Consider the following 20,211-nt stretch of genomic DNA (forward strand, 5'->3'; position numbering starts at 1 on the left):
TTTTTTTTGAGACAGGATCTTGCTTTGTCACCCAGGCTGGAGTTCAGTGGCGCGATCACGACTCACTGCAGCCTCGACTTCCAGGGCTCCGGTGATCCACCACCACGGATCACCTGACCCACTACCACGCCCGGCTAATCTTTGGTATTTTTTGTAGAGACAGGGTTTTGCTGTGTTGCCCAGGCTGATCTCAAACTCCTGGGCTCAGTGATCTACCCTCCTCAGCCTCCCGAAGTGCTGGGATTACAGGAGTGAGCCACTGCTCCTGGCCTCTGAGTTCCTCTCATGGAGGCTGAGAAAAGTTTGGGGGTCTGGGACAGCCAGGGCCCGGTTTCCCCTTCCAGGCAATGGGAAAGAACAGGCTCTGCCTCCCACCACAAGAGTCAGTCCCAAGTTCCAGATGTGTCAGGGAAGCGATGGAGAGCCCCAGACTTGAGGCATTTGCAGACAGGTTTCTGCTCAGACATCCAAGTGGAGGGTGTTAGTATCTTGGGAGCCTTCAGAACCTTGAAGCATGCCAGCAGAGGAGAATGAGGGAAGAGAAAATCGAAGTGACTTATCACAATTAAAGAAATGTGCTATTTCGTATACAACTGTGTGTGAGGATGAGATTCCTGTCTGCCATACTGAGGTATTATGGTAAGAACTATGAGAGTCCAAATTCCTACAGGATGAACAGCTGAGGGAGTGATGAATTCTTTAGGAAGGAGATTAGCTTCCCGAAGGAGACGGCAGCTGAGATGGGTTCTGAGAAATAGAATTTTCATTGGTTCGCTAGGCGCCGTGGCTCACACCTGTAATCCCAACACTTCAGGAGGCCGAGGTGGGTATCACTTGAGGTCAGGAGTTCGAGACCAGCCAGGCCGACATGGTGAAACCCCGTCTCTACTAAATACAAAAAATTAGCTGGGCATGCTGGCACATGCCTATAATCTCAGCGGCTTAAGAGGCTGAGACAGGATAATCGCTTGAACCTGGGAGGTGGAGGTTGCAGTGAGCCGAGACTATGCCACTGCACTCCAACCTGGGCAACAAAAGCTAAACTCCATCTCAAACCCCAAAAAACAACAACAACGAAAAACAAAATTGAATTTTCACTGGCTGAGGATTAGGGTGGGTGGAGAGAAAATGCCAGTTGTGTGGATCTGTTGACGTAAAACAAAGGGCTAGAGGGTTGGTAAACTGGAAGCAGTTCAGTGGGACAGTGCTTGATGGACTTTGGAGGTGATGAGGTTTGATACAGTTTGGATTTTTGTCTCTGCTCAAATCTCACGTTGAATTGTAATCCGCAGTGCTGGCAGTGGGGCCTGGTGGGAAGTGTTTGGATAATGGTGGTGGATCCCTCATGGTGGATCCCAGTTCTCATGAGATCTGGTCATTTAAAAGTGTGTGGCACCTCCCCAGCACCTCTCTCTCTCTCTCGCTTGCTCGCTCCTGCTTTTACCATTGATGTGCCTGCTCCCCCTTTGCCTTCCGCCATGATTGTAAGCTGCCTGAGGCTTCCCTAGAAGCAGATGTCAGCGTTATGCTTCCTACACAGCCTGCAGAACTGAGCCAATTAAACTTCTTTTCTTATAAAGTACCCAGTCTACATGTTTCTTTATAGCAGTGCAACAATAGCCTCATATAAGGCTGGAAAGGGATCTGAGCCCATATGCCAAGGAACTTGCCTGCCAAATCTGGACTTTATCCTTCAGGCCCTGGGAGACCAGTGAGAGGGTGGCATAATCCACTCTTTTGGAAGGGTAAATGGGGCTGTGTGAAATGTTGGCAGGGGGTGGGAGACGAGCATATCTTGCTGCCTCCTTCTACCTGTCCTCCAGCCCCTTTAGGCCTGACCATGGCTGACTTTCCATCAGGTAGCTCTGAGATGCAGTGCTTTTGCCAAGGACCATATTTGAGCTGATCATTAATCAATTCATTTTGCAGATCATTGGTTTAGGTGTACTCAGGAGACCAACAGCAATATCTTCTCTTTGTTCGACCCCTCCTGTGTCACATGTATGATCACAGAAGAGACCCTGTTTTTGGAAGAGAAACAGAACTGGCTTTCCATTGAGGCAAATGAGGGGACTGCCCCATGGCAGAGGCATACAGAAGGGTGGGAGAGGGACTCTCTCTTTCTTTGGAATACTCTGGTAAGTTACCAGTTCTAACTTGGCATCTAGGACATATAAATCATGCATTTACTTATCCAGCAACCTTTTCTAAGCACCTTCTCTGTGTCAGGCCCTGTGCTAGGTGAAGCTGGAAGATATAGCTCACTTGCTTGTAAGGAACTTGAAGGCTGTGTGGGAGACAAATGTATAAACAAAAAATTACAGTTCACCATCTTAGTGTTCCAGAGGAAAAGAAGCACTTAGTATGAGGTACCAGGAAGAGGTGGGGAGAAGGGAGTGGCTTTACATCCTTAAGCTCTGGGTGTTTGAAGAGCAGCCTTAGACACTAGCCATGGAGGTGGGCTTGGGTAGGCCCCACCATGGGGTTTGAAGACCCAAAAGATGTTGGGTCAAGGAGGACATGGGTGTCTAGTATGGGAGTAAGCAGAAGGGTGAGCTCACTGAAGCACTGTTTTACCCACTGTACTACGTTTCTATTGCTGCTAAAACAAATTGCCACAAACTTAGTGCCTTAAAACAAGTGTGTTATCTTCCAGTTCTGGAGGGCGGGAGTCTGACTCAGGTCTCCCTGGGCGAGAATTGAGGCGTCAGCAGGACTGGGTTCCTTTCTGGAGGCTTTTGGGGAGCATCCATTTCTTTTTCTTGCCCAGCTTCTACAGGCCACCTGCATTCCTGAGTTCATGGCTCCCTTCTGTCTTCAAAGCCAACAACAGCAGCTGAGTCACTCTCACATTGTATCACTTTGACCTCTTCTTATTTATTTTTTTTGTTTTGAAATAGGATCTTGCTCTGTTGCCCAGGCTGAAGTGCAGTGGCATGATTATGGCTCACTGCAGCCTCGACCTCCAGGGCTCAAGTGATCCTTCCATCTCAGCCTTCCAAGTAGCTGGTACTACAGGCATATAGTACCATGCTCGGCTTTTTTCTATTTTTTGTAAAGATGCAGTCTTGCTGTTGTCCAGGCTGGTCTCCAACTCCTGCGCTTAAGTGATCCTCCTGCCTTGGCCTCTCAAAATGCTGGGATTATAGACATTAGCCACAGCACCCTGCCTACTCTGACCCTTTCTGCCTCCTGCTTCCACCCTTACAAACATTTATGATGTCACTGGACCCACCTGGATAAACCAGGACACTCTCCCTGTTTTAAGGTCAGCAGATTAGCTTCCTGAATTCCATCTGCAACTTTCTTTCTTTGTTTTGAGACAGGGTTTCACTCTGTTGCCCACGCTGGAGTACAGTGGAGCAATCATGGCTCACTGCAGCCTTAACAACAACTGGGCTCAAGTGATCCTCCTGCTTCAGCGTCCTGAGTAGCCGGGACTACAGGCACATGCCACAACAACCTTCAAATTTTATTTTTTGTAGAGATGGTGTTTCCCTATGTTGCTCAGGGAAGTCTTGAACTCCTGGGCTCAAGTGATAATCCCGCTTTGGCCTCCAAAAGTGCTGGGATTACAGGCGTAAGCCACCATGCCTGGCCCACAGGCAGCCTTAATTTCCTTTTGCCATGTAACCCACATATTCACAGCTTCTGGGGATTGTGATATGGACACAGTGCCTCCCACGCCCACTTTACCTTCAGGGTGAGGTCTCGGCCTGAAGAGCAATGCAGAACAATGGCCTATCCTTTCATGGTATCTACCTGTAATCATGGGGAAAAGCCTTTAAAAATTAGGCAAGGGAATTAAAATCATCATGATAAGTAAAAGCAGGCAAGGAACTTGTTGGAGGAGAAGAACAGAGATAGAATAAGGCAGAAGTGTCTATGTATGTGGGGGTGGGAGTCAAAAGGGGCGGTGGTGACTGAGGAATAAACAAATATGAATTGCTTATTTAAGGCTTGAACTTGATGTCATGATAGAAATGGTGGTGGTCTCGAAAGGTGCCATGGGGGCCGGGTGCGGTGGCTCAAGCCTGTAATCCCAGCACTTTGGGAGGCCGAGACGGGTGGATCACAAGGTCAGGAGATCGAGACCATCCTGGCTAATACGGTGACACTCCGTCTCTACTAAAGAATACAAAAAAAAACACTAGCCGGGCGACGAGGTGGGCGCCTGTAGTCCCAGCTACTTGGGAGGCGGAGGCAGGAGAATGGCGTGAACCCGGGAGGCGGAGCTTGCAGTGAGCTGAGATCCGGCCACTGCACTCTCCAGCCTGGGCAACAGAGCGAGACTCCGTCTCAAAATAAATAAATAAATAAATAAATAATAAAATAAAATAAAAATAAAAAATTAAAAAAAATAAAGAAAGGGGCCATGGGGTGGGGCCACAGAAGAGACACGGCCCCAGCTGCATGTTGGCCATACTCAGGGTGGCGAGGAAACCAGCACTGTCCTGCAGCTGGAAGAACCTCAGTGGTCTTTGGGGATGAGCCCTGAGCCTCAAGTGAAGAAGTGTGAGTTCTAGCCCAGGTTTCTGCCATGGCGAGTGAGTCATGCATGTGGGCCTCTGACCCCTCCTCAGTAAACCGGGGGCTGGTCTAGATGACCCCAAGGCTCTCACATTCATTTCCACACTCCTGGACTCTGCTGGGCTTCTGGGACATTGGTTAGTGTGGCCTTTTGTCAGGCACATGCCGGGACTGGGGCTGTGCAGATAATGTGGAAGGGCTCCTGGCTCCCTGTTCCCACTGGAGCCTGCTCTACAGAAGGAACCCCTTGGACGTTGCCATCCTGGGCTTCAGCACTCAGAACTGCTTGTTCTTTGTAGCCATCCCAGCTCTCTCTGTCACATGAGCCCCTGTCCTCAGCTGAATCACTATGGTGAGGTGTGTGAGCTTTGACGACAGGTGGGGAATGACATGCAGTCCCCCTGACCCAAAGGAGACTGAAATGAAGAACCTCTTGGCCAGGCCACTACGGTGTCACGGTGTCCCACAGCCGCTTCACCAGCTGCCCCTTGTCATGGCCACGGGCCCAGACCTAGTCCCTCCTCAGGGATGGGGGTTGGGGCCCCTGCCTGCCCTCAGAGCCCTACCACCAGTGTTGGGCACTGGGGCTAGGCTGGAGCTGGGCTCCGAGCCCAGAGCTGGTGGTGGTTTCCAGGCCTGTGGGAGGGTGACAGTGAGGCTGTGCTGCAGCTGTGGACTTTTACCGCACAAGTTTATTTAAATAAAAGTGAACACATATGCAGGCTGGTGCCTGAGGGGCAGGGGGTGGGCAGGGCGGGTGGGAAGCAGACAGACAGTGGGGTCCAGGCAGAGTCTGTGTGGTGAACCAGGCTGCTGGAGGGAGTGGCTGGGGGCCTCAGGGCAGCACTGGGCTTCAGTGCTGGGGGCAGGGGGCGTTGGGTGGGTGAGCCTGGTGCCAGGAGGTCATTTCCATCCCTCACATGCCCCCCTCCCTCTCCCTGACCCCCTGGGCCTACGGCACTACCTCCTCAACCCCCTCTCCCTCTCCTGACATCAGCCTTCCCCTCAGTTACTGAGAAGCCAAAAGACAAAATAAATTAGAATGGGTGAGTCCGACCCCAGCCCCCAGCCATGGGGAAGGGAAGCCAAGCCAGGCACACTGCCCCGAGCCCGTGCTGTCAGCTCTGGAAAAGAACAGGTAAAGTGCAAGGAGAATCCAGTAAGTAAAAATATACCAATGACTTTGTCAAATACACAGCTGCTGGCTGTCGGGAGCAGGTGGCTGGCTGGGGCGGGTGGCAGCAGCACCCTGGGAAGTGTTGGGCGACACAACAGAGAGACAACAGAAATAAATAGGGTGGGTGTGGACAGGGGTCCCGCCAACTGGGCCAGCACCACCCAGGACGGGCTTCTGCCTGCTTTCCGGCCCCATGCCCCCAAGCCCCGCTCGTCTGGCTCCCCAGTGCTGCGGCACTGACACAAAGCACCCAGCCGACCGTGTTAGGAAAGGACTATAATGTGGGAGTGGAGCAGGGAGGGAGGCATGGGGAAGCCGTGCAGTCAGCCAGGGCTGTGGCTGCCCTCAGTATTCGTCCTGGTCGTCTTGTTGATGCTCTTCAATCTCATCGTCCTCAGGGGGTGCGAATCCTTCCTGGAGGGTGGGAAGGAGAGGAAACTGGTGGGCCAGGCAGGCCAGTCAGTGCTTCTCAGGTTCTGTAGGTAGCTGAAGAGCAAGGGGTCAAGAGCCTGGGAGCCCTGCTAATGGGTGACCCTGGGCTAGTAACTTTACCACTCTCTCATCAGTAAATTTTCTCCACGGGCCCTTCTAGCCCTATCACACTTCTGGTCTTAGGGCCAGGCCAGACTAGGGAGTGCCCAATGGGCCTGGGAGTGCTCACCTCCGTGGCATAGAGGATGCCAATGATGCCTGAGATAACAGGGCTGTTTTCACTTTCATGCTCCTGGCAGATGAGCTCGATGTCACGAAGTTTGCTGAAGTAGAAGTCACGTTCCTTCTCCAGCCCATCCACTGTCAGCTTCAAGTCCACCAGCTGCTTGGGGACAAAGCCAGAGGTCCCCACCTCAGGCTCCCCTGCCTGCCCTTTCTTGTCCCTGCAGACACTCCAAGGGCCTGGCTTTGGTGACAGGGTTATCTCAGCTACCCTTACCTATCCCACTCACCTGTTGGTTGAGTTCAAGAATTTGGGCATCAGTCTCATGGCCACCATTTCGGGCTGATGGAGGATTCTTCCGGAGAATGCAGGGAGGGGCCACGTTGCTCAGCCGGCCAGAGGTCTGCATGTTTTTTGGGCCTGTGGGGGACGTCCTCTGTGGAACTGCCCAGAGGAAAAGAGTCAGGTGAGTCCACGTGAGCCCACAGCGCACGTGGCAGGAGACAGCCTGGTGTGAGGACTGCGGGGGCAGGCCCATGCGACAGGCAGGCACTCTCACCCCCCCTGCCCCCACCCCAGGAAGGGCATCTACAGCTAGGCCCCGAGCCTTGGCCACATGGACACTCCAGCAGCTGGGCAGCCGTTTGGCAAGCCTGGGAGAGCAGAAACTATAGGGAACTAAAGAAGGTGTGAGGTCTTGGGGCAGGGAGAGAGCTGGCCTGAGGGATAGAGGAGAGAAATTAGGACAGCAAATTTGGGGAAGTGGAGTTGGAACGGTTTGGGTCCCTCTTGTACTGATAGCTAGAGGAAAGGCAGCTGGCACAGGGTCTTTCCTAACAGAAGCCCCAGCCCAAAGCCATCGTCTCTGGGTGGCTGCCCCTCCCGGGGCCCTATGTCAGGATGGGCTCTGTTGCCCTCTGCTGGGCTGAACCAGGTATCTGCACAACGGTGGCCAAATCAGGGACCCCAGCTCCTCCCCAGCGCAGCCAGCATGCCGTGGCAAATTGCTCACTAGTGACTGTACCTCCCTAGACAGAGCGGGCTGTTTCTAGTGCAAAGCAAGCAGGCGGGCGAGTGGGGCAGGCCCAGGCAGAACAGCAGTGCAGACAGAGGAGGTGGCTCTGCTATGACGGGGTCCGACGCGGGCTGGGGCTGCTTCTCTCCCTTCCCCTCCCAAGGCTGCTGCTTCTCAAAGGCCCTATTGCTTCTCTCCCTTCCCCTCCAGGACTCAGACAAAGCCTCGTTTCTAGAGACTAATCTTTCAAGGACTTAGGACTGTTGGGCCTTTGGAGTGGGGGAAGGTGTGATCCAGCTTGGTAACTCCTGCCCCTGGCCATCCAGTGGGCAGGGGGCAAGAAGGGGCTGTGGTGCTGGCACCAGGCTCTTGGCCTGGATGCACCTGGACGGAGAAACCAAGTCACCTTGCTGCCCCACCATCTTGAGGCAAACAAGTAAGCTTGTGCTATGAAAAAAAGTGTCTTGGGCCTCCTACCCCAGCTGCCACCATGGCTGGTGCTGGTGGCTCTCCTCTTGGAGCAATTTGTGGAGCTCTCTCACCCACTACTTTCACTGCCCCGGTCTAAGCGGCCAGCAGGCGGCGTCATCCGAACTCCGTGATAACAAGTCTCCTCCAGGCTGGCAGGGCCGGGCCGTGGCCCAGGGGGCATTCCTGGCTGTAGAGGCCTGCCGGCCCGGCCCCCCATGCTCCCTCCCCCGGCTCGGGCACGTTACCTGCTGTGCCAATGAGTTTCTTGGATTTGTTGAAGATCTGATCACCTGGGTTAGGAGGTGGCGCTACGTCCTGGCCCTGCCGCGCCAGCAGAGGGTTGTAATCCTTTCCATCATAGTTTGCGTCAAAGAATTTCTTAAACCACTGAATAAACTCAAAATTATCTTGGAATTTTCCTTTCACTAATTTCTCTACAGGAATGATCTGAAATAGACCACATAAGCAGAGTACTTTAGCCACCTGCTGCTGTAGGGCCGCCTTTCTCTGCTGAGGGCCACTGCTCTCAGGAAAGCCAGCCCCTGGGCTGCAGCGTCCTCTGCCTTCTCCACTTGCCCCCCTCCCACAGCACCACAGCAGACAGGTAGGCTGGCAGGCCCTGGTCTCAGATCCAGAGGCATCCCTTCTCTACAGGCACCGTGTGGAAGAACTGTGTGGGGAGGCGTCCCTCGGCTCTACTGCCTGCGTGTGGGCTGGGGGTCTGCAGCCACCGAGGCAGGAGAGTGAGCAAAGACACTTTCTTGGGCCCTACAGAGACAGAGAGAGGTGGAACTTCACAGGAGCAGTACACAGAGCTCAGTGTTAGGGTGGGCAGGGTCCAGAGAGGAGGAAGGGAAAGGACTGTTGTCATGATGGGATGGCAAGTGTTGTGGGCTTTTCCATTGTGCCTTGAAAGGGGGGAAAATGCCCTCTGGAGAGTCGGGAGGTGGAGGGAGGCGCGAGCACTGGAATGACCCCAGGAGCCCCAGTTGCCCGGGCTGGTGGGTCCTCTTCTTCCCCAGGGTCACACTGCTCCTTGGGCCCCTCCCCGGAGCGCAGGCACCTACTTTGTCAACACCCATCTTCTTGAAAGCTGCTTGCAGCACCTTGAAGTTGTGGATGTATTCATGCTCTAGTTTGGCCTGGAACTTCACTTTCCTCAAGTGCACACACCCAGGGAAGAGCATGTCCATGAACTGGCAGTAGGCTGCCCCTGTGGAGAAGGACAGCTGGCTGAGGGGTCTCGCTGCTCTCCTTCTGTGGGCTGCTCTCTCACTTTCCCAAACCCCATCTCCTCTTCTCTCTCCTTGTTCTGGGGCTGGGGCCAGTCCTACTTTCAGGATAGACATGGCCAGAATCCCCCCAGCTTTCCACGAAGAAGAGTGATGACTATTTATTGATGCACATTATGTACCAGCACCACATCACACACTGCACGTAGGTAGGGTAATCCCAACAGCAACTCTAGTTAGTTGGTGATATTATCTCCATCTTATGGATGGGAAAACTGAGGCCTAAGGCAGCAGAGTGAATTGCCCAAGGTTGCACTACCAGAAGAGCTGAGAGCTGGACCCAGAGAGATGAGGTCAGACCTGTGGCTCTGCAGCCATCCTGGCTCTCAGCTCCCCGCTCCTCCTTTCCCTGCAGTCCTTCACTGCGCCTCTCCTACTCTTCTCTTTCCCTGCTTCCATTTCTTGACTTCAGCTCCAGATAGTCTGACTGGTTCAGGGCCTCCAGCTCTCCTCCTTAGTCTAATCACAAGCTACAGCCATGGGCTGCATAAAGATGGTTTGGTCAGCGATGAACCACATATATGATGGTGATCCCATAGGATTATATATACCATCTTTCTATTGTACCTTTTCTATGTTTAGGTGTCTTTAGATGTGCAAGTACTTACCATGTGTTAAAACTGTCTGCAGTATTTAGTACAGAAACACGCTGTGCTTGTTTTTAGCCTAGGAGTAGTAGGCTATACCATATAGCCGAGGTGTGTAGTAGGTTACGCCATCCAGGTTTGTGTAAATACACTCTGTGATGTTCACACAACAACAGCATCGCCTAAGGATGCATTTCTCTGGGCACATCAGTCATTCAGCCATGCATGACTGTATATTCCCTGCCGTGGCTGCTCTGCCTTCCAACCTTTCTTTCCTTTCCTTCCAGCAGGGCCACTTCCCATATTCCCAGCCTCCTACCTGAACAGAGCTGTTCTATCTTGGTATAGTTGAGGTGCAGGGAGTCGTTGACCCATGCAAGCATATCATGGCGACTCAGATTTTCACTGGTCACAGATGTGGAGTACACATTGACGGCCATACCCCAGCTGGAAAGCAAGAAAAAAGGTGAGGTCAGCACTGGGGCCTCATGCAGCTCCTTAGCTGTCACGAGAGACGGGCTGTATGATCCCGGGAAGTAAGAAACATTCCCTCCAGATTACCCTCGCAGTTTACCCCCAGAGGGAGGGTCTTTATTCCTTAGACATTTCATGAGCATCTACTATATGCTAGATGTGCGCCAGGAGCCAGTAATTCCAAGTTAATTAAGATATGGCCTCTGCCTTGAGGCATTTACAGACAGGCAGATCCCCTCAGTAGGGAGCGATGGGGCAGTGAAACAGGCACATAAATGTTCAGGGACAGCACAAAGAAGGGCGTAAGCGTATCTGCTGGGCAGGGTCAGCAAAGGCTTCAGAGCAGAGATGTTGGAGCCTGAAAAGAATAGGAATTTTCCAGACATAAAAAGGGATGGGTGGAAGGTATTTGACTTTGGTATGGGGGGATGTTCTGGAACAGGGTCTAGCAAGAACAAAGGCAGAGCTTATTCCGGGCACTCTGAGTTGTGGAGCAGGCCCAGGGAGCAGATTTTTCTGTTGGGGTGTGGCACAATAAGGTTGGCAGGGACAGGTTGCCAGGGCCTTGTTTACCAGGAGGAGGAATCTGGACTTTCTGTTTGGATGACGGGAAACCATTAGAGGGTTTAAGCAGACAGTAACCTGACCAGATTTGTGTTTTAGAAAGCCAGCTAACCTTTGCCTCTGTTCTGACTTCAGATTCCATATTCCTGTGGCTGACGCAGACGCATCTAAATTCTGCTTGTCCACAACCTTCCCTTAGAATATGCTTCTGGCTCCTATATTCATTATCCCAGTGAATGTCACCACCAGCCATCAATCACCACCTTAGAAACCTACGGGGTCATCTCAGACAGCCTACTCTCCCTCATGCACCTATTAATTCTCATTCCTCAAGTCCTGGAACCCCACCTCCCCAATCCACCCTGTTCTGCTTACCCTCAGGATTTATACATACCGTTGTCCCTTGGTATTCATGAGGGAATTTGTTCCAGAATATCCCCATGTACCAAAGTCAATGCACAGTCAAGTCCCTTATATAAAATGATGTAGTATTTACAGTTAACCTACACAACCCTCCTGTATGATTTAAATCCTCTCTAGATTACTTATAATACCTACTACCATGTCACTTTGATGTAAATAGTTGTTACACTGTATTGTTTAGGAAATCATGACACGAAAAAAAAGTCTGTAGGCGATGCAACAATCCTTTTTATTTCCTGAATATTTTTTATTGGTACTTGACTGAATCCACAGATGTGGAACCCACAGATGTGGAGGGCTGATTGTATTTTCTCTCTAGCCCAGGCTAGCAGGAGCCTCCTAAAAGGCCTTCTAGCCTTCAGTCTCCCCCTCCTCCTAATCCATCCTTGACACTGCTGTCGTCAGAATCTAGCTAAAAGCAGGCCTGGCCACCCCCCTCCCCCACTTGAAGTCCTTTCAGCCAGCAGTCGTAAAAGAGACACTCCTTGGCCAAATTTACCTTGCAGACTTAAACTGTTTAGCACTCATAGTGTTGGAAACAGTTTTGAATTAGTGCCCAATATTTTAAAGTTGAGATGTTTAACAACTTGGGATTTCTGGCTTCTTTTGGCCACTCTGACCCTATGTTCCCGCACTGAAACCAGCAGTTGGAGTGCAGCCAGCAGTGAGCCTCCTTCTCACCCCACAGAGGTCAGGGGTCAGTTGCCGCTGCTAACTGACTTGCGCTGTTAAGAAAAGGAGGACATATTTCTTGTAACCAGTTCTTTATCAGAAATGGAGAAACAAGATAGGTCAAAAGGACTGTGTTTTCCAAGAATTGTGAGGACCTGTGTTTCCGGAGTGAATGAAGAATATTTCTCCAGGTTTAATATGTAAAGTGTCTCTGCGAAATAAGAATACATCTTACACACCCTATATTCTTACAGGAAGAATATTTCCCTATCTGTTGCAGGCATCTGCTGTTATCATGTGACTCCTCTTGACCACTTATCAAACTCATACGGGGACCCCACCTCTTCAGCCTTATCTCCCACTTTGCTCCCACAGTTAGGAGCCATAGGCAGCTTCCTACTCACCCTCTGTCTGGAATGCTGTCCCCACCTGAAAGTTCATTCTCTGCTCCATGGTTCTCAACTGTGGCTCCAGACCTGCAGCACTGGGGCTATATGGGGATCAGCCAGTTAAAAATTCCAGTTCTCTTGCCCTCCCCCAGACCTACTAAATGAGAAACTGCCTTTGACCAAGATGCCCAGAGGATCTGCAGGCACGATCCTGTTTTGAGCAGTACTGCTTTAGAGAGGGAGGCTCAGCAAGGCATCTGCAGAGCTGTGTGCCCCTCATGTTCCCACCCCGACCCCAAGCACACAGGACGGAGCACGTTTAACTTAAATGAATGCTTTGAAGAAAAATCATGAGAGAAAACCCTCTTCTTTATTCCTAGTTCTTCCTCTTTTGAAAAATAAACCTTGTCCTTCATTGCCCAGCAAAGGGAGGCCACGTGGGGCCAAAAAGCCAAGAGAAACAGAAATGAATTATTGTCATGGGAGCTCCTAAAGACTCAGGACCTGGCAATTTCAGAGCTTTTCCAATGTTGACAACATTTGAGTCTCCTCCTCCACAACGGCTCCGCGCCCACTGCCCTGCATCTTGGCCCCTGCGCTCACCACTGGACTTTTAAATGCCTGTGCCCCCTGTCGGAAGTGCCTTGAAGCCAAGAGTGGGGTATCCAGGCCTGTCACAGGCAAGACGTTCAGTAACGCTGAACAACTGAGTGATGCCTTGTGTCCTCTCCTCTTTCTAAATCGTGTCTCATCACCTTCTGGCCTGGGTCCCCCTGCCTTCCCCCTGCCATCCCCCCTCCACCGGCTTCAGCCTCAGGACTCTACTTTAGCTCCAGGAGACTTTCTCTGACCCCTCTGTGGGAGGCATGTGCCTGTGATCCCACAGCACCCTGGGCACGGCTCTTCATGGCATCCCGCACAGTCTCTTGAAATCATGTGTGTGAGACCTGGTGTGGTGGCTCATGCCTGTAATGCCAGCACTTTGGGAGGCTGAGGGGGGCCAATCACCTAAGCCAGGAGTTCGAGACAAGCCTGGCCAACATGGCAAAACCCCGTCTCTACTAAAAATACAAAAATTAGCCAGGTGTGTAATCCTAGCTACTAGGGAGGCTGAGGCAGGAGAATTGCTTGAACTCGGAGGTGGAGGTTGCTGTGAGCCAAGATCATGCCACTGCACTCCAGACTCTGTCTCCAAAAAAAAAAAAAATTATTGTGTGCCTGCCCCTTCCACCTGACTGTAAGCTCTTCAATGGCCAGGTTGTGTTCCATTTACTTTCGGGTTCCACACCAGTTCTTGGTGGATAATAACTGCCTAACCATATTGGTGGAGTGGAATTGCAGACCGGAGTTAGGGGAGTGTTTCCCAGTTCCCAGGACACACCTAAAGTAACAGGAGGAGGAGTGGATGGATGGATGGACGCTAAATTTGCCGAAGGGGCAGAGTAGGTAGGGTCAAGGAAAGAGCATCTAATTTTGATGAGTATTATTTTGTTGTGAACTGCAATAAATTGAAAAGATTTGCCCCTGTCCTCACAGAGTTCATAATCTTATTGGGGAGAGTAATGCACCCATGAGAACAGTATAACCAAATGCTCAAAAGTGTGCTGGAAACAGCAAGTGCCACAGGAAGCGGGAAGGGGAGGGCACGCAGAGGTAGAGAGACGGATGTGAATGGCCCCAGGGCCAGAGTGGTCAGACTCTGCCAGGTCCCCATGGAGGATGAAGAGGATGGCCAGGAGCTGGTACAGAGGGCACCAGCTATTCCGGGAACTATCCAGAATGACTCTGCAAGAGCGTTCCACAGGCTCAGAGACTCACTTCCTTATGAGGCCCCTGGGGCAGAGTGATTCTGGGCCAGCTGTGGCTGACAGGCCTCAGAGGGGCTGGTCTGGTCTGGGGTGGTTCTGGGGGCAAGTAGTCTTAGGTTGGTCCTGGGAGTTCCCGAGTCACTTTAGGGATTCTGTTCTGTTTAAAGTATATGAATTTCAAGGACTGACTACTGAAGAAAAGGAAAGGCAATGGTCTTAGTCCAAACATATCCTCCAATTTTTGACTGAAATTGTTTGAGCCTCAAGGGTCTTCTGGCCTGAGGGCAGCTTTCCTGGTTCCACAGGATTGGACCTGCTAATGGTTCAGGCCTCCTCCATGCATTGCAGAGGTTCTTTACCAGGAGAGTCCACAGGCTTCTCCTGCAGAGACTTCAAGAGGCTTGAGTGCAGCCCAAGTGTGTGTGTATATAATATATCATATATACATTACATGTTATATGCACCTATTTTACACACACACACACACACACACACATATATATAATTTTAAAGAATACCCCAGGTGATTCTGGTGCACAGCCACGTATGAGAACCACAGCTTTCATTTGATAGGCATACTTAGCCGGGATTTACTGCCTTTTGTTGCAATGGCAAAGGCTGGAACATTGGGATGTTCCGCCACTTATCTGGGGGAAAATGCTAGCCAGTCCTTGGTACACAGGGAAAATCTCCAGTTTCCCTAGAGTTTAGAACGCAACTAAAGGCCTTGCTTTTAGGGCTTCTAAGAGTCACTAAGAGCCACATAGCTACTTGCAAAATGACCAGGTCTTCTCAGCATTGACCCAGTTTTGTCAATGCCTGATGACGGGAGGGTATTTTCTACACCTTTGGTCTGACTCTAGGGTCCCATTAGTGGCAGCAGTGCCTGTGCGAAGGAAGCTGGAAAAAATGGCTCCTTTCAGGGCCCAGCAATGAATCATGCTGTTACCTACTATGGGGCTTCTGGGGAAGCAGGTAGCTAGCAGCAGGAACAGAGCCTCAGTCCCCACTCACGATTCACTCAGGTCCTCTCAACTGGGGCTACACTCTGCTCTAGTGGAGGTCCATTTGGCTCAGGAGGACTCATCCAGGGCACCCAGGGGTCTCTGCAGGAATTCTCTGCTGCATTTGCTAGGGCAGCATGAAGAAACAGCCTCCTTGTTTCCTTACCCCTCATCACACTGGGGAGGGCGGGATGCCCTTTTAATTTTCCTCTCCTAGCTTTGGCTCTGTAAATAGAACTAAACATGGCCAGCAGGTGGCACCCAGGTCCTGAGCAAAAACTCCTTTAAATGTCTCCCTCATCCTCCAACCCCCCTTTCCAGAGCTCAATTTAGAGCTCAAATTGGGAGCCTCTAAGAGCTGGGCTGGCTGAGGGGTCTGGAGCATTGGGGCTGTTCTAAGATCCTGGACTGAACTGAGCCAGTTTCCGTATCCCCCAAAACCACAGTTTGAACTCACCAAACAGGTCCAACTTCTGATTGCCTTTTGCATTGGGGGTTGACTTGGGCCTGGACTCACACCAGACCAGCTGCTGGGGTCAGAGGTGTATAAAGTATTTGCCCAAGCATCAGGGTCTAAGTGGACCAGGTGCCTCCAATTACAGCAAAGACATAACCTGATGAAACTCTTAATAATAACGCACTTGTTCCCAAGAGCTCCTTCACCTCCCCAGCGTGAATGGTAGGTAGCCACTCGGAGTGGGCAGGCTTTGTCCCAAGAGATGTAGTAGCAGTGTCTTCCAACCCCATCCACATGTTTCTACCATGATCTTTGGCACACGTGACTGTTAGGAGAAACAGACCCTGATTGGATTGTGGCATGTCACCATCCAGGCAGATCCCCATTCGAGGATCAGACCGACAATGTGGCCTTGGGGAATGCCTGCTCTGCTATCAGGAATGGAGTCAAGGGAAAGAAAAGTTGAGGAGGTTTAATCTGGTGATTTTGCTGAGTCATTTCCTATATTAGGACTATAAGGTTCATGGTGCGTTCACTGGCAACTAGGAAAGGCAATTACAGCTCTCACTGTGGGAGGGGAAGCTGCTGGTCATTCTGCAGACTGAGGCCTTAAAAATGGTCATCAAAACCAAATCCTACTAACCCATGGTCAGAAGGGTTTCTAGAGACCATCTGCTTCCTTCCCAGGCAATTAGGACTGCACTCAGATCTAGGCACTTATATTCTTAAATCATAAAGATGGCCAGTAAGGCTGCACAACTGAAATTTCACATTCTATTATTTAATGACCTTATCACCAGCCTAAATCTAATTTTGGCTTTTTGTTTTTAAGTCTATCTTCCACAAATATGTCTTAAGGGTAATTTAGGGGCCCTCAGTCTTCTCTAATTCTCTAGATCTCCTTTTACCTCAAGTTTAGCCCTGTTCTGGCTGGTCCCTGAAAGAACTCCCTGCAGTTTCCAGGCCTCCACCCTCTGCCCAGCGTGGCTATGAAAGACACACCAGGTCTATCAGTCCTGAAGGAGGTGGCCAGCATGCCTCCAGCAAGCTCCAAAAAGGTAGTGCTTAAGAACACTGGATCTCCAGGCACATCACGTGGGTTCAAATCCTAACTGTACCATTTCCTAGCTGTCTGACTTGACTTTAGGTCTCAGTTTCCTCATCTATAAAATGGGGACAGTGACAACTCTCACTTCACAGAACAGTTATGAGGATTAAGTGAGCCATGAGTACACAGTGCTGAGCACAGAGCCTGACATTCAGTATGTATTTGGCAAGTGCTGTCAGCATCACGGGGATAGACAGTAAGAATCTAAGGGCATTTGTTTGAGGAGTAGGTGCCTGACACACAGCCACCTTCTGGTCTCTGAGACCACGGAATGGCCAGTCCAGAAGGGAGACAGACTACGGAACTTTTCTCTGCCGCTTTGCCTTGAGACAGCCACATGGGCTTCCCAAAGCTGGGCTCTGACCACAATCCCTCCCCAACTCCCATATAGCCTGCTTTGTAGACGCCATCCTACCAGCCAACACAACTGGAACAGACGCTGTGGGATCAGAGGAGAGAGAACTCCGCAGAGCCAGCCAACACGTTTCCGGTTCCTGAAGTGGGGCTATGCCCATTGTCACTGGGCTACCCCTTCCTGCCCAGGCCCAGGGGGATGAAGTCACCTGTTTGGAAAATCTGCAAAATTGCTACTCCTACCCCCATGAGTCACATATCCAGGTTATTCTGGGCTTGCATGGAGGCAGTATGTGCAGGTGGGGCTGAGGGGTTCTGAGGGGCTGGGGAGCTAGCCAGCGGGTCACAAAGCCCTGGCAGACCCGGCCAATCACCTTCTTCTTATGACTGAGCAAAGACCTGACTCATCGAGAGGCTCAGCCTATCAAAGCTGGATTAGTCAATGCAGAGATGGGGCAAGTGGAGTAGTTGCAGGGTTGGCCAGGAGCCCAACATGCACCCCTTCCCATAGATCCAGGACAGGGATCTGGATGGCTGTGGGTTCAGGTAGGGACTGAAACACCTCCAGGATTTTGTTCTCACAACAATTTTAGGTCACAACTCTAAGACCCTGAGCCCTACTGAAGTTCCAGCCACCTAGGTTCTGGACATGTCCTGCTGAATAATGATCTGAACTTTTTTTTTTTTTTTTTGAGATGGAGTCTTGCTCTGTTGCCCAGGCTGGAGTGCAGTGACACAATCCCAGCTCACTGCAAGCTCCGCCTCCTGGGTTCACGCCATTCTCCTGCCTCAGCCTCCCGAGAAGCTGGGACTACAGGCACCTGCCACCAGGCCCGGCTAATTTTTTGTATTTTTAGTAGAGACGGGGTTTCACCGTGTTAGCCAGGATGGTCTCGAACTCCTGACCTTGTGATCCGCCCGTCTCAGCCTCCCAAAGTGCTGGGATTACAGGCATGAGCCACCGCGCCTGGCTAGATCTGAACTCTTACCAAGGCTCTCCCCAGGCTAGTTGGGATAATGGTGCCACATCCCTGTAGCTGCTAGCCAGGGAAGGAGTCCTTGGGGGAGGTTCTGGCTAGGTTACTCTATCTGACCATAACTTCGAGGGTTAATGGAAACCCTGCAGTATAGTAAACAATTTCTCATCGCTAAAATCATTCAATTTTAGTAGAGTTCATCTAGGTGGTCAGATAGAAAGGCAATCTTTTCTTTCTAAAGGTTCTTTGCTGGAGATCTTTCAGTTCCTCAAACACCTACTTTTTAGGTCAACAAATGTCCATGGAGTCACCCAGCAATCCAAGGCTCCCAGCAGAAGGTAGACAGGTGACTTGGCTGCAGGCCTTGCCATTTGCTGCCTATGAGACACAAGCAAGTAGGCGAAGGTATCCAAGCCTCAGTTTTCATGAAGCAGCAGAACGATGGTATGATTGAGCATGGGGCTGTTGAGAGGATAATGGGTACTGCTGGCGGGAGCCAAAGGTTTACCATCGCCCTGCCTTGGGGGCTGAGCAACTTTACTGATAGGCAAGATCACTGACATAGACATATCTGACTCACTGTCTTCTTTCCTGCACCCTGACCCAATTGCCACAGACCCTCTGGTCAGGGTCCTGAGCAGGGAGAGAGCAGGGACAGCCTTGGGCATCCACTCTCTGCTGCCCCAGGCAGAAAAACAGCTGTGCTTTCGGAGCGATGTTGCCAATTTCTTTCCTCAATTAATACTAGCTCAGGGCTCAGTGCACAATAGCTGCTCAGTACCTATATATTTATTGAATGAATGAATGAATGAATGGGAGAGGTTAAACTAGGGTTTGGAGGGTTCAGATGACAGGTGGACTCAGAAAGTGTGGTTTTCTGGTTTTGTTTCTTGTTTGTTCACCCTGAGGCGGTACCGTTGGCTACATGGAGAAGGAAGGAGAGGAGAATGCTAGCTGCACTCCCTGGCCACACGCAAACAGATGCAGCACGAAGCCTTGGGAACCTTGGCAAGGGATTTAAACTATCTTCCTCTAATGCATATAACATGGTGCTGCTGGACTTCCCAGAACAGGATTTTAGGATGGTTCCGAGGGTGGAACCTGGTAACTCCTGGGAGCACCTCTCTGCTTGGTCTACTCTGGGGGCGGGCTGTGGCCCATCTGTGGCTAGCCTCAGGATAGAGAGGGAAGGGAGCTGCAGCAGCTGCCATAATGTGTTGGGAAGGGAACTGTCATGTTTGCAGCAGCCCTGGTGGGTCTGATGTTTTCTTAATTATCTTTCAAGCTCCAAAAGCACATCTATGTCTCTGGGGACACATACAAGCCATGTCACTTTATGTTCCTTTGGAACGATGTCTTTTTGGACTGTCTGACTTATAGTTGTTGTCCAGGGCCAAGTGATATGTCCTCACACTTCTCTGAAATGTCTGCATCCTGTGAATTGTTTAGCCTACTTTCCCCTGACCCCAGGCTCAGGCCCCTCTTCTCTGCTCTCATACCTTCCACCTAACATCCAGTCCCCTCCCAAAATCCTCCCAGTTTTACTTCTTGTGCCCTTTTGACAGGGCACAGTCATTTATACTTTAACCTTTCCACCAGAAAGTCGACCCTGAAGATATCCAGGACAAACTAAGTTTCAGTGTTTGTTGAACTCTCTGTGCCCTCTCCAGTAGACTGCCATTCCTCATGGCCTCAGACTCTACCCTACCTGCCTGTCCTGTAAGACTAACCCTACGTGGAGACAGTCAGACCCCAGTGGGGACATGCACTGGAGAGCTTCCAGAAGACCTGCAGATAGCTTCTCTCCTGCCCTACCATGGTGCCTGAAATTCCCACCAGAAATGCCATCTTGTGGATTCCAGCGTCCAGCTCCAGAAAGCCTTTATTACCTCAATTTTGCTTATGAGAAAATGAAGGCTGAGGATTCCAGTGACTTTTCCAAGTTCAAGATCAACCACTGGCAAGATCAGAGCTGAACTCGGCCACCTGAACCCAAATCCCATGCTCTTTCCACACTGCCACACTGGGGCCGGAAGGATGATTTGATTTTTCGCAGCTCTAGAGCAGGATGACTTGCCCAGATTTCACCCCTTGAGAATTAGGAGGAGGGAAAGAGAATTTCCGAGGTTTTCTTCTTCTTTTTTTTTTGAGATGGAGTCTTGCTCTGTTGCCCAGGCTGGAGTGCAGTGGCGTGATCTTGGCTCACTCCAAGCTCTGCCTCCCGGGTTCATGCCATTCTCCTGCCTCAGCCTCC

General features: G+C 51.0%; 1 protein-coding gene across 2 annotated transcripts; it reads right to left on the bottom strand.

Moving 5' to 3' along the window:
• Positions 1 to 5,205: 5,205 nt before the first annotated feature.
• MAPRE3 (microtubule-associated protein, RP/EB family, member 3) lies at positions 5,206 to 17,273 on the bottom strand. Of its 2 annotated transcripts, none has more exons than XM_011950095.1 (7): positions 17,042 to 17,273; positions 10,047 to 10,174; positions 8,916 to 9,061; positions 8,139 to 8,295; positions 6,652 to 6,806; positions 6,369 to 6,521; positions 5,206 to 6,121 (listed from the first exon to the last, which is right to left on the bottom strand). In XM_011950095.1, the coding sequence occupies exons 2-7, from the start codon at positions 10,165 to 10,167 to the stop codon at positions 6,053 to 6,055; spliced, it is 801 nt and encodes a 266-aa protein (XP_011805485.1). In that variant the 5' UTR covers positions 10,168 to 10,174; positions 17,042 to 17,273; the 3' UTR covers positions 5,206 to 6,052. The 2 variants fall into 2 exon arrangements, with proteins under 2 accessions (XP_011805485.1, XP_011805477.1); XM_011950087.1 differs by having other exon boundaries at positions 8,094 to 8,295.
• Positions 17,274 to 20,211: the final 2,938 nt, after the last annotated feature.

Source organism: Colobus angolensis, unplaced genomic scaffold (assembly GCF_000951035.1).
Source record: "Colobus angolensis palliatus isolate OR3802 unplaced genomic scaffold, Cang.pa_1.0 Scaffold109, whole genome shotgun sequence".
NCBI classification, from domain to species: Eukaryota; Metazoa; Chordata; class Mammalia; order Primates; family Cercopithecidae; genus Colobus; species Colobus angolensis.

Excerpts from the sequence above, each read along its gene's own strand:
- MAPRE3 (XM_011950087.1), bottom strand. The coding sequence starts at position 10,167 with ATGGCCGTCAATGTGTACTCCACATCTGTGACCAGTGAAAATCTGAGT. Across the intron at positions 9,062-10,046 it reads GATAGAACAGCTCTGTTCAG|GGGCAGCCTACTGCCAGTTC; the intron begins GTAGGAGGCTGG and ends CCTTCTCCACAG. Across the intron at positions 6,122-6,368 it reads GCATCCTCTATGCCACGGAG|GAAGGATTCGCACCCCCTGA; the intron begins GTGAGCACTCCC and ends CCCACCCTCCAG.